General features: G+C 63.1%; 2 protein-coding genes across 2 annotated transcripts; both read right to left on the bottom strand.

Moving 5' to 3' along the window:
* Positions 1-70: 70 nt before the first annotated feature.
* On the bottom strand, positions 71-4,086 carry A1Q1_00183 (DNA binding protein Ncp1; the record flags this gene model as incomplete). Its single annotated transcript, XM_014326511.1, has 4 exons — positions 71-2,666; positions 2,741-3,504; positions 3,692-4,003; positions 4,063-4,086. The coding sequence occupies 4 exons, from the start codon at positions 4,084-4,086 to the stop codon at positions 71-73; spliced, it is 3,696 nt and encodes a 1,231-aa protein (XP_014181986.1).
* Positions 4,087-6,074: 1,988 nt separating this feature from the next.
* On the bottom strand, positions 6,075-8,965 carry A1Q1_00182 (uncharacterized protein; the record flags this gene model as incomplete). Its single annotated transcript, XM_014326510.1, has 4 exons — positions 6,075-6,781; positions 6,834-8,509; positions 8,627-8,687; positions 8,764-8,965. The coding sequence occupies 4 exons, from the start codon at positions 8,963-8,965 to the stop codon at positions 6,075-6,077; spliced, it is 2,646 nt and encodes an 881-aa protein (XP_014181985.1).
* Positions 8,966-11,674: the final 2,709 nt, after the last annotated feature.

The raw sequence follows: 11,674 nt of genomic DNA, 5'->3' as shown, positions 1-11,674 counted from the left end.
ACTTTTGAGAACTCAGATAGGGGGACGAAGATTAATGGTCGGAGAGCGTAGGTAAAACTAGGCGTGGAGCTTAGGCGTGGCCTGGGTGCTTAAGCGTGGTGCGCTTGATGGCGCGCTCACGGTCGTCGGCGGCCTTGAGGGCGCGCATGTCGTCGATCTCCTGGTTGCGCTCGGCGACCTGCTCCGTGAGGCCGTAGGCGTGGTCGCGGCGCTCCTCAAAGTCGTTCTCGGCGTTGCGCAGCTTGGCCTCGATGGCCTCGTACCGCTCCTTCTCCTTGAGGAAGTGGAGGCGCGCCTTGTGCTCGCGGCTCGTCCACTTGGCGAGGTTGCGCTGCGACTTGGACTCGGCCGCAATCGCCTCCTTCTGCAGCTTGGTCAAGCGCTTCATGTCCGCAATTGCCTGGTGCAGCGACTTGGACTGCGCACGCTCCTCCTCCTTCATCAGCTTGGTCAGACGCTTCGCGTCCTTCTTCTCCATGCCCTGCAGGCGCTTGAGCTCGTTCGGGCTCAGCGCACGCTCGGCGAGCGACGAGCGCTCGTGCAGGTCCTGCCTGGACAGAACGTCGTGCGGGTTCGTGCCCGTCGAGAGGGCAGCACCCTGGCCGAAGGCGCCGCGACGCGGCGCACCAGACATCGAGGTGCCCGGACGGCGCGAGCGGGTGGAGCGGACAGTGCCAGCGCGCGTAGGGGCACGGCCGTAGCCGTCGTCCTCGGCGCCAAACTCGTCGTAGCCGTTCTGGCCGCCGGGCTGGGGGCGGTGGCCGAAGGCGGAGCGGGAGCGGGGCTGCTGCGACGCACTGTCGTAGTCGGAACCACCGCCGCCACGACCAGTCGAGGACTGGAGGGCGCGCTGGCGCGAGGGCGTGACAATCTGGCCGGGCTCAAGGCCGCGAACCTCGTCGTCCTCATCGTAGTCCTCGACGGGCGGGAGGCGGTCGTCGTACCCGTTGTTGCCGCGGCGGAAACGGTCACGGTCCCTGTATCCATCGGCGGTCGAGGGGCGGTTGATGCTACCGTGCCCGATCGAGCCGCCGCCGCCACTAGCGCGACGGTCGCGGTTACCCCTGATCAGACCAGAGCCCGCAGAGGCAGAACGGCGCATACCACTGCCGACGCCGGCGCCGACACCAGCGCCGATACCGGCACCAGTGGCGGCCGCGGCCAGGTTGTTCCTGTCGCTGTGCGACTTGGGCAGAGTGTCGCGCTGCGACTGCTGGCGCGAAGGCACGTCGCGGTAGTCGTCACGGTCGCGGAAGCTCGTCTGGCGCGAGCGCGGGCGAGACGACTGGTCGTTGTACGAGTCGTACCGGCGGTCCTGGTCGTAGTTGTCACGGCCACTCTGGCCAGGGATGCCGACGGCAGCGACAGTGGGTCCGCCACGGCCCTGGTCCTGGTACTGCTGCGAGTCAGGGTAGCGCTGCTGAGGCAGCTGGGACTGACGCTGACGGTCGCTGTAGTCGCGGCCGTCAGTCTGGGGCAGGCGCTGGCCGGGGGCCGCGCCATCGTGGAAGTTGACACCACGAGTGTCGCCGCGGTCGTTGCCGCCGTAGCTGCGGTCGTTGGGGCCGTAGTTACGGTCGTTACCGTAACCGTCGTCATGGTAGCGGCTGTCAGTGTACGGCTGGTTGTCGCGGTGGTCATGCTGGTCGCGGTTTGCGAAGTGCTGCCCGGCAGCTGCACCGGCACCAGCCCCGAGGGCAGCGGCGCCAGCGTTGCGGAGACCATTGTGCTGGCTGCCACGGCGGTCCTGAGTGGGCGAGAGCTGGTCATGGTGGTCGTCGTGGTCAATGTGAGGCGGGTACTCGTGTTGGGGCGTGCTGCGCTCAACAACGGCGCCGGCGGCGGGGTCCCAGTGCGCGGCCGACTCGGTGTAATCGGGGCGCGGGGTGGTCGCGCGCGAGTCCTGGCGCGGGAAGTTCTCAACGATCATGTACTGCGATCCGTGGCTCTTGTTGGCGTGGCGGTGCTGAGGGCGCTTCTGCACGTTGCCAAGCGTCTCCTGCGGGCCGAGGTCGCGGTTGCTGATGCCGCTGGTGCCGTTGGTACCGGTGATGACATTGTTGGTGGTGTTGTTGGCATTGTTAGCGTTGTTGACACCAAAAACGTCGTCATCGTCGTGGTGCAGCTGGTTGCCCGGGCGGTCGACGTAGTTGTCGTTGACCGAGTTGTTCAGGCCCTGGCCCTGGGGCGTCTGGGGAGTCGGAGTCGTGCCGCGGGCGTTCGCGCCGGTTGGGAAGAAGCCGCCAGCAGCAGGACCGCTCATGACACCGGTGCCGCTCTGGAAGCTCTGGCCGCTGCGAGCGCCGGGCGTGTTGGCGCCACTCTGGCCAGTCGTCGGGACGGCCAAGCCACCAGCAGTACCCGGCTGGCCAGGAGTGCTCGTACCAGTGGTGCCGGTCGTGCGGGTGTTGCCAGTGGTGCCAGTGTTGCCGATGTTGCTCGTGGTACCGGTGTTGCCAGTGTGGCCAGTGGTGCCTGGAGTGCTCGTGCCAGTCGCGCCAGTCGTGGCCGTGGGGCCGCCGGTGACGCTGGGAGTCGTGTCGTCAAACTCGACAAAGGTTGTGGTAACAGTGGTGTTGCCCTGGTTGCCGGGAGGGGTACCGGTGCCGGGGTGGTTGTCGCTGTCACGGTTCTTGATGTACGAGCGAGAAGGCTGCTCGTTCATTCTGTGGGGTCAGTTTTCCTTCGCTCCATCCCACATTTACGTGCGGGCACGTGTGCGGGGCAACCGGAAACTCACCCAGGGCGCTTGTTGGAGCTGTACGACGCCGAGCGGTTGTAGCCGTTGGGTCCGCTGGCGCCGATCGAGTTGATACCCTTGGAGAGCGAGCCGTCGTCGTCGTGGTGTCCGTTCTGGTAGTTCTGAGACGAGTTGCTCTGATAGTTCTGGGACGAGTTGTGGCGGTCGACTCCGTTCGGGGTCGACTTGCCGCCCGAGGCGTTGTAGTAGCCGTCATTGTCGGTGCCGTCGAGCTTGTTGCCGAGGCTGGGCGTGAAGTAGCCGCCGGAGCGGGTGCTGTTGTTGTCGCCGTCGGTGAGTAGACCGTCGATGCGGGTTCCGCCAGGCGTGTTGTAGCCGCCGCCGGAGGTGGAGCGTTTCGTGTCCGGGGCTGAAGACGTCATACCCTGCGGTCTTGACTGAGTCGCGGTCGCCATATCGATTCCGTCTGCTTCGTACTGCTGGGGGTGGAGAGAGCGGCGGGACTGCTGAGTGTGGAGTTCTGGGTGCTTCGCTATCTGCGAAGAGACGACTGTTTCTTCTTCGTCGTCGTCGTCGTCGGTTGTCTGTTGTTGGTGGTCGTGGACGTCGGAGGTGGAGGTGTATACAGCGTTGAGAACAGGTCGTGTCAGGAGGCCCACTAAGCCAAGTTCGACGGCTTGTTCGATGGCGGAGGCTGCGGAGGTAATGGTGAAGAAAGGGGAAAAGGGGAGCAAGCCGAGCTGGTGGAGTTGGGTATTTAACTTCGGTTGTGGTCGGGGGTTGGGATGGGTCGTGGGTGACGACTACAGGATGACCGGGGGTGGAATTCAGTGGATGGACGGAGAGCAGAGAAAAGAGAGGGGAGCAGGTGGTCAGTGGCTCGGGGAGTGGGCAAGAAAGGAGAGGCTTTGGGACGAGGTACGAGACCGGAGTGAATGGACTGGACTTTGCAGGCGATGATGATGATGATGGGTGTTGGTCAGTCCGAACATTAGCAGCGAGCAGCCAGAGAGCAGGAGAGGGGAGATCGGGCCTGACCCCTGGTTCCCTTCTGATCCTGACATTGGTCTGATCTCCGTGTCTGCAGTTGGCCAAAGGGCTCTGGCCCCTGGGCCTTTGTTCGTCCCGGGTTGCTCGTTCCGGTATGTAGACGGCGCGCAGTGACGTCACCCCTTCTCTAATTTTTAGCCAGCTGCACGTCATTGTGTCATAACTGAGATCATCGTCATCGCTGCCGTCGTCTCTTGCAGCATCCTCCTCGAGTTCGAGAACAGACACACACACATGCACAACGCTACTGGCCTACCATATGCTTGTCCCAATACTGCAAACATGCACTAGCAGCTAGTGCATGGACTAACCCCGCGCAATCCCCGCGCTGTCATTCCTCTGCCTGGGTGACTAGCTACCACGCGGAATGGGCCACGAGGTCGCAGCCCACTCGTCCCTCATAGCCTGCTGTCAACAACTGGAGATGTCATGACTCATGGTCAGTGGTCAATGGGCGCGAGCTCTGTCGCCACCCTGGGTCGATGTTTGGCTCTGCCGGTCTGCCGGAGTGCGGGGTCGCCGGGCCTCCGAGGCATTCGGCAGGGCTACGACGACCCCAGACCCCGGAGCTCGATTGGGGTCACCACTCAAGACGCCGCGGCAGCGAATCGAAGTCATTCCGTGGGTGGGCAGGGCGGTAGCCAACGTTGTCAGAGCATTGCCAGCATCCCTCGGACTAGCCGTTCAGCTGTGCCAGCGGAGCTCCAAGGCAGCTGTGTGGTTTCCTCTTCGCACTCTCGCAGGTTGCATGCCGCTGCACATCAACCTATGTGGGTCATTTAGCATTCCTCATAATGCAGTCAAGCGGCAAGCTAATTCCGGCTAATATGCCAGATTAGCTTCGTGGCCCCACCTTCCTTAATCCCACGACTGTGTCACGTGACACCGCACGTGGACCGGCCCGCCAAGTCCACGTCCCTGTCCACCCTCATCGTGTCGATCTTGAAGGCGGCGGCGTAGCTACGTCTTGCGTCCAACTCACAACAACAAAATGGAATACCTCCCCGCCTCGGTCCAGCGCGCGCTCGAGGGAGGAATCGATCCGTACACCCAGCGCCGGCTCGAGACGTACACCCACGTCTACTTGGCTGTTGTCGTGGTAAGTCCAGCTCTGGTCGTGTCTTTCGTGAGCTGATGTCGTTCCTTCCTCGAACTTGCTCTGTCGATGATGTTGTTCCTGCTCTTTGTCAATATCAACGGCCACTCTGATTGTGCGTGGTTATTGCCTGACCATGCTCGCCTTGGCTGGACGTTGCTCTTATATACGGCCTATTCGCTCGGTCACTGCCCACGACGACTGCGACGCCGCCGCACCGCCCCGCTCCCACCGATCCACGGCTCCGACGTGTCTCACCCTCTCTTCACTCCGCCCCGCTTCACACAACAGGCCATCGCTTTCCTCGTCTCGTTCGCGACACACACCGTCCTCCTCCCGCTCGAGATCTTCACGGTCGCCTTTGTCCTGCTCTGTCTCGTGAGTTGGTCTCCACCTGCCTCACCCCTTGAGCCATCGGATCGGTTACGGAGCTGGGAGAAGCTGCATCTTCATGAGCTAACGCCCAGGCCGTCGGACCCGCGTGGCCGTACCTGAACAAACACAAGCATCGCTTCCTCCCCGTCCGGGACTATGTCGTGTCTGTGTCGGAGAAGAACTAGTGACAAACGAAGCGAAGCGAAGCGAAGCGAAGCGAAGTGATATAGACAGTGTGCCGTTGTAATGTTATATGGACTCTTTCCTACTTCTGCAAGCTCAGCGCCGGTCCCTCCCGCCTCGTTACCACTTGCCCTTCTGCTCCTAAGCTTCGTGGCGAACTCGATCTACGATCTATGGGCTCGCGCTGAGCACTCCTTCGCCCAAGACACTCTCCCTCCCCGCTCCGCACTTCGCGCGTCGCTCGACCATTGGAGCTATTACTGCATAGCATCATGACACAACAGAGTACGAAAGAAAGAAGACGTGGCGTTGGATCTTTCATTGAAGTTGAAAAAAAGAGGAAAACCCTTACATTGTTTGCTTGGCCTGGTTGGTTGGATTGTGTGTTGGTGTGCGGTGGTGGTGGTGGGGTGGTGGTGGTTTGCTGTGTGATGGGGGAATATGGGAGTGGCGGCAGAGTACGCGCGCCATGGGACTTCTGGTACTTCTTTGCGCTTATTCTTGCTGTTTTTCTTCTTTCCTTCGCTTCTTCTTCTCTCGCTCCGCTCTCTCCTCGAGCCTCGGAGTGCCACGGTGCTCGGATGCGTGCTACTCGGGGCGGCACCATGGCGGGTAGTGGTACCGAGCGTCGCCAGCGTCGCAGCTGGCGCTGCTCCGCCGCTCCGCGCGCTACCACCCATGACTCCTGTAACTCGTATCGTCGCGGCGCGCAAGCTCGCGGCGTACGCGCGCGCGCTCCATCTCCTTCTGGTCCCCCTCCGTGCTAGACCTCACCATGGCGGTCGCGGAGGCGATGCTGCGGTCGCTCCCGCGCCGCCCGGGGGGGCCATTGAGGGTGACGCTTCGCTGCTGCGTGCCGTGGACGCCGGGGCCGGCGCGCTCGCTGCCCGATCCACTCCCATGACCGCCATGACTTCCGTTGATGGAGAGACTGCTCTGCGTCCGGCCCAGGGCGTGGCTGGATGCCTCGTCTGTTGCCCGCGTCAGGGGGCGTAAGAAGCCGCCCCCGAGGACGTTGGCGCGCTTCCGCGAAGTCTCGGGCGAGATGGAGGCTGTTGGCTGCAGAGGGGAGGTGCTCCGCGATCCGCCCGAGGAACTGGCCGGGTTGCGCGGATACTCGTAATGACCCCGAGTTTGGATTAGGTCTGGGTGGCTGTTGTGCCGCTCTAGCTCGGGGCCGCGCAGCTCCTCCCCGCCCGTGCTGAGCTGGAAGTTGCTGTTGTGCCGCGATAATGGCGGCCCATGCCTGCCGTCACGGTACTGGGCGAGGTTGACTGCAGAGTTGCTCGTCGGCAGCCGGCTCATGTGCGTCGAGGGTGGCGGGCGGGTATGCGGCCCCACGCCGCCCGAGGACTTTTCGCGTTCCAGGATAATGTCTGTTGGGGTCAGTGAAACGTTTCACCATCTCGCACGGGCCAAAGTACTCACTCCTTCGGAGGCTCTCCGACATTTCGCGCATGATGATCGTGCGCCGTCGCGTCGTGGGGGAGAGCGGGCGGACGACCCCGTTCTCGTCCAGGGCCTGTCCCGAAGCGCTGCCGTTAGGTACGATCGGCACGCTGTTTGCGCCACTGTCCTTGGCGGCTCGCTTCGCCGCAAGCTGGTTCAGCTTGCGCTCCACGGCCGTCGACGCGAGGTAGTCGTCCTCGTCAGATTCATCCGAGGATTCCATTTCCACGCCCTCGGGGCCGCGCTTCTCGTCGCTGTGTCCGGAATTGTGGCTCCGGCGGGACGTCACGCTGACACCCGTCTGGACGGGCATTGCCGCCGTCGACTTGGAACGCATCAGGTTCGGCGGGCCCGCGGTCGGCGACTGGCCCATCGTGGAAAAGTTGGCGTGGGTCGGCGCTCGTCGCAGTCCTGGGGGCGCCGAGGGCTCCTCGCCCGCCTTGGTCAGATCCACCATGCTCTTGCCCGTCTTGAACTGGCGCGTCAGCAGACCTTCGCCGCCCTGAGGATGACCAAAGATCTGCTGTTTCGCGAACATTTCCCTCTGACGTTGGGCTTCGCGTTCAGCCTCCAGCCGCGCCTTCTCTGCCTGACGCTGCTTCTTGGTCGCAGCCGAAACGGGCAGTTGGATGGGCGGCAGCTGAAGGCCGCGGCTCGTCTGGCGGACCATGGGCTGAGCCTGAACCGGCTTGGGATCGCTGGGCGTTTCATCCTCCCAGCCGTCATCGTCGTCTTCATCATCATCGTCCTCCCACTCGTCATCGTTGTCGTCTTCCGCCGCAGTCGTTGAATCGTCCTCCGCGTTACGGGCGGCGATTGCTTGAGCGGCGCGGCGCTTCTCGCCCTGGAAGCGACCGTGCATGGTCGCCATCGAGATCGCACGACGAGGGTCCTTCTTCTTGTTCATGACAATAGCGTTTGAGGATTCAGATTCTCCCGACGGTGGCGTGGGACGGCTGGGGCCAGCAGTTCCACCCGGCGGGGCCTTCGTTGATGTAACCGGTGCAACGACAGGTGACGGTTGTGACTTTGGGGACTCAGATTCGCTCGCCTTCCCGGGTGACGACTGAATGAAGAACCCGCCTCCCTTACCCTTGCGGGTCCGAGGCTGTTTCTGGCCGTCGGCGGCACGGGCAGCGTCCTCTTCCTCGACTTCAGCAACCTGGGGCTGCGTCGCGGGGCGAGTGGCAGTGGTGCGGTCGGAAGCTACACCTCCGAGCGATCCAACGCGGCTCGGCACAGGAGTCGGCTCGACGAGTCGGATCTCCAGATCCGGGACAGGCGTCAGCGCGCCGACGGCGTGTGGCGAGTGCTGAGACTGAAGCGAGCCCGCGGTCGGCGTCTCTGGCGGTAAGGCGAGACCGAACTGATGCGGGTGCGGCGTTCGCTGCGAATCCGAGGTACCGTGAGAGTCGGCAATGGAGCGAGAGGGTGAAAGCGAGTTGCTGGATTGCTGCTGCTGGCTCTTGGCGCTGCCAACCCAGTCCTTGAAGCTCGAGTCGTCCTCGACCAAGAGTTTCAGCGTGCCGGCGAATGAGCGGCGCTCGGCACTCTTGTCACGGATAGGCCCAGGCTCATGAGGTGTGTGCACACTGGCAGAAGACGCCGTGTCGATGGAACTCGACCTGCGGCGGCGCTGTGGTCTGCCCCAGTGCCTGTGGAACAAAGTCAGCCGACCTCTCGGTCGCACACACAGGCTGTAGCTAGCCGGTGCGGGCAGGTTGCGAGCAGGGCGCGTCCCAAGGGCGGCGCGCGCCCGTCTGCAAACTCACCTCCACGTGAGATTCTCGAGCCGCTCGGCGTCCTTGACGACGTCTTGCGCGCGGGAGATGACTGGTGGAGATATCAGCACGACAAAAGAGGGGCCAGCGCAACGCCGCTTCGCGGCATGGTCAGCTGATCAACGAACCGTTCCAGATGGCAGGGATGTCCTCGTCCTGTGGCGTTTGGCGGCCGGTCGGGGCGAGAGTGAGGAGGGGAGTATTCTTGGATTGGGTGCGAGAGGATGCACGAGAGGGAGACCGCGACGAGGTAGAAGGGTCCGGGTCGGTCGGCTCGCCCGTGGAGGGTTGAGACGCGGGTGTCTCGTCTGCGGTAGTAGCGTGAGACATGGTTGCAGGGCAGCTCTGTCGAGGACGAGAGGAGGGGCAGCGGGGTATTGCTGAAATGGTGGTCGGGCGCGGACTATGGCGTCGACGGGTGACAGGCAGGTGATGGGCACAGGCAGGCGGCCGCGTGGAGGAAGGTGCGGCTCGGATACGTGTTGAACTAGGAGTGGAAAGTGGAGAGGGATCTTTGTCGGGGCGGCGTGCAGCCTGTTCTACGCGTTGATGATTAGGTGCATGGTTGAGGGCTGGAGATCGGTGGGGACGGTGGTGGTGGTGGGCGTGGGATGTGGGATGTGAGAAGAGGGGAGAGTGGTGTCCGTGGGTGGACTTGTGGGTTGCGGTGGTCGCTCTCAGGTATGCAGTCGAGACAAGAGATGTGAAGTGGAAGAGGAGGAGGAGTGGTAGTGAGGAGGAGGAGGAATGGTCGATGCGTGCAACGATAAGTCTTAGGAGCCCGGGAAGGAAAAGCCGGGGGTCGGGTCGTGCCCGCGCTTCAGCTTGAGGCTGTCAGGCGCAAGGGGCCAGGGCCGAGAGGGACCCTTGGGTGTCTGGACTGCTGTGGTAGAGTGGGGAACCGGCGTCTAATCACGGGGGGCACGGGTTCTAGTCGCCCGTCCTAGTCCCTCTGAGCCCTTCGATTACACACACACCAATTAGTCGATTACTCTTTCTGATTCTTCCAGTGCCACCAATTCTGCAAACCCACATGCATTCGCCATGGCTCAGTAGCCACTTCCGGTCCAGACTTCTATTTCGACTCGCACACACACAATGTCACTCTCTCTCCCACTCGGCTGCCCATTCACTCGTCGATGATGGCTGGGACTGAGTGACAAAGCACTGCGCAACGTCGATCCGTCGGCCCTAGCGCCCGCCCATCGGCTCAACTTTGCCCAGCGCGTCAGCGGCCAGCTGCGAGGCAGCCTTAACGAGGAGCCGCCTCGTCATAACGCAGGCGTACTTGGCGCATCTGGCGTAACTGGCGTATGGGGCACGGCGCGCTGGCGTCCTTCCCTGACGCCGAGCATATCCGCCGTGAGCAGCTTCACAGCTCACAGCTGGGTAAGCTGGGACACTGCAATGATGCTGCATAATGATGCAATCGGTGTGAGTGGCGTCCTGCTGCGGAACATGCGGAGAGGCGCTTCCAGAACCCCCGGAAGCAGGAATAGCGCCGGAGCACCGGATGCACCGGAGGAGATCGTGTGAGCTGCCGCTGCGGCTAATCGAGGACATGATCCAAGCCACTCTCTGACAAGCATCGAAACTGGAATCATCCACCGCTGCTTGCATTGCAAGTTGGAGATCTGCCTGCTGTGCGATCCTGGGTCGCCGGTCCTGAGCCGACCCTAGGCTGCCTCCTCCCTCATTCCTGCGATTGCTCTGGGGTAAGGTCTTTACCCTGAAGCTCGACGTCTGCACGTCTCTCGCGCTCGCAATCAAGGCTCATGGCATTGACGAGCCCGAGCGCACGGCGCATGGCATGTCGCTGGGCGCTAAGGTGCAAGGTGCATCGCCCGTCATGTGATCCGGGGGACCCGGGGTACTGGGGATGCTTGGGGGTCATCGACTCATGGTAATCCGTCGCTTAGCCCGTCCGTCGCTTAATCGTGCAAAAGGCGACGGTGTGTCAGCTGACCACCTCGGAGCCGCCACACGCTCCGCAGCAACTACAGGCAGTCCGAATCGGGTTCCATCGTCGATGCAAAGTGGCACAATGCAGTGTGATCTGCCAGATGTAGAGTGGGACTGGCACGCACACAGTGGGGCTTGAAAATCTGCACACAAACCGTCAAATCCCCCCTCCTCGATCCTGTGATCCTGTGGAGGGCACGAAGGGCACGAGCACACGCCGGCCCTTCCCTGCGGCTTGGGTTAGTGGGGACGAGGGCAGATCTGATGCTTCGGCGGATATCGCAATCCGACTGGCTGGCCCATTCCTGGTGCTCGCCGTTCCGCTCGCGCTGGGGCTGCTTGCGCAGGTCCGAATCGGAGGAGCACAGGCAGGCAGGCTCGCAGGCGGGGCCGACGCAACTTGCAGTGGCCAGGCTCGGGCACGGACCCTCCCAGACCCTGGGAGATACCGCCGGCATCTGCGCTGACGCTGACACTGCCAGATCGCCGACCGTCGTTCTCGGCGGGCCTGGACAGCGCGCGACAGCGAGGCGGTGCATGCTGATCGCCGAGACGGAGCTGTGCTGGCCATGCATTTGCCACTCGCCACTTGCACTCAACGTTCGAAGAGGATGCCAAGCCCAGCGTACCGGCCGCCGGTCCAGCATCCGGCAACACCGGCAGACGGCACTGCAAGTGGTGCCTCTCCACATTCTTCGGAGAATTCTGCAAACTCAGTTTTGACAGCCTGCGGCGCAGAACAGATCTGCCTTCTTCTTGGCAAAGGCGGAGGCGCTCGTCACTGCGCTCACTGCGTCACCGCCTCATTGTCGGCTGCTGCTGGTTTCATTCGCCGCTGCGTTTGCCGCCCGGAGTGACCGGCGCCAGCCGCGCCAGCGGCGCCAGGCTCAGCCGGCTCGACTCGTGCTATCGTGGTGGTCCTGATTCGAAGGTGGAGGCGTGGAGGGTTATGACGGAGTGAGTGAGCGGCGCTCGCCGCGCCGGCGATCTGCAGCGCCCTCCGCAGCACTTCGGGGCTTGTCGTGTGCCGACTCGAAGTGAGGGGGACATGGGGGATCGTCCTCCGCGTTACGGGCG

Source organism: Trichosporon asahii (assembly GCF_000293215.1).
Source record: "Trichosporon asahii var. asahii CBS 2479 unplaced genomic scaffold scaffold00018, whole genome shotgun sequence".
NCBI classification, from domain to species: Eukaryota; Fungi; Basidiomycota; class Tremellomycetes; order Trichosporonales; family Trichosporonaceae; genus Trichosporon; species Trichosporon asahii.
Note: the sequence above shows the minus strand (reverse complement) of the source record. Positions and strands in the feature narration are given on the sequence as shown.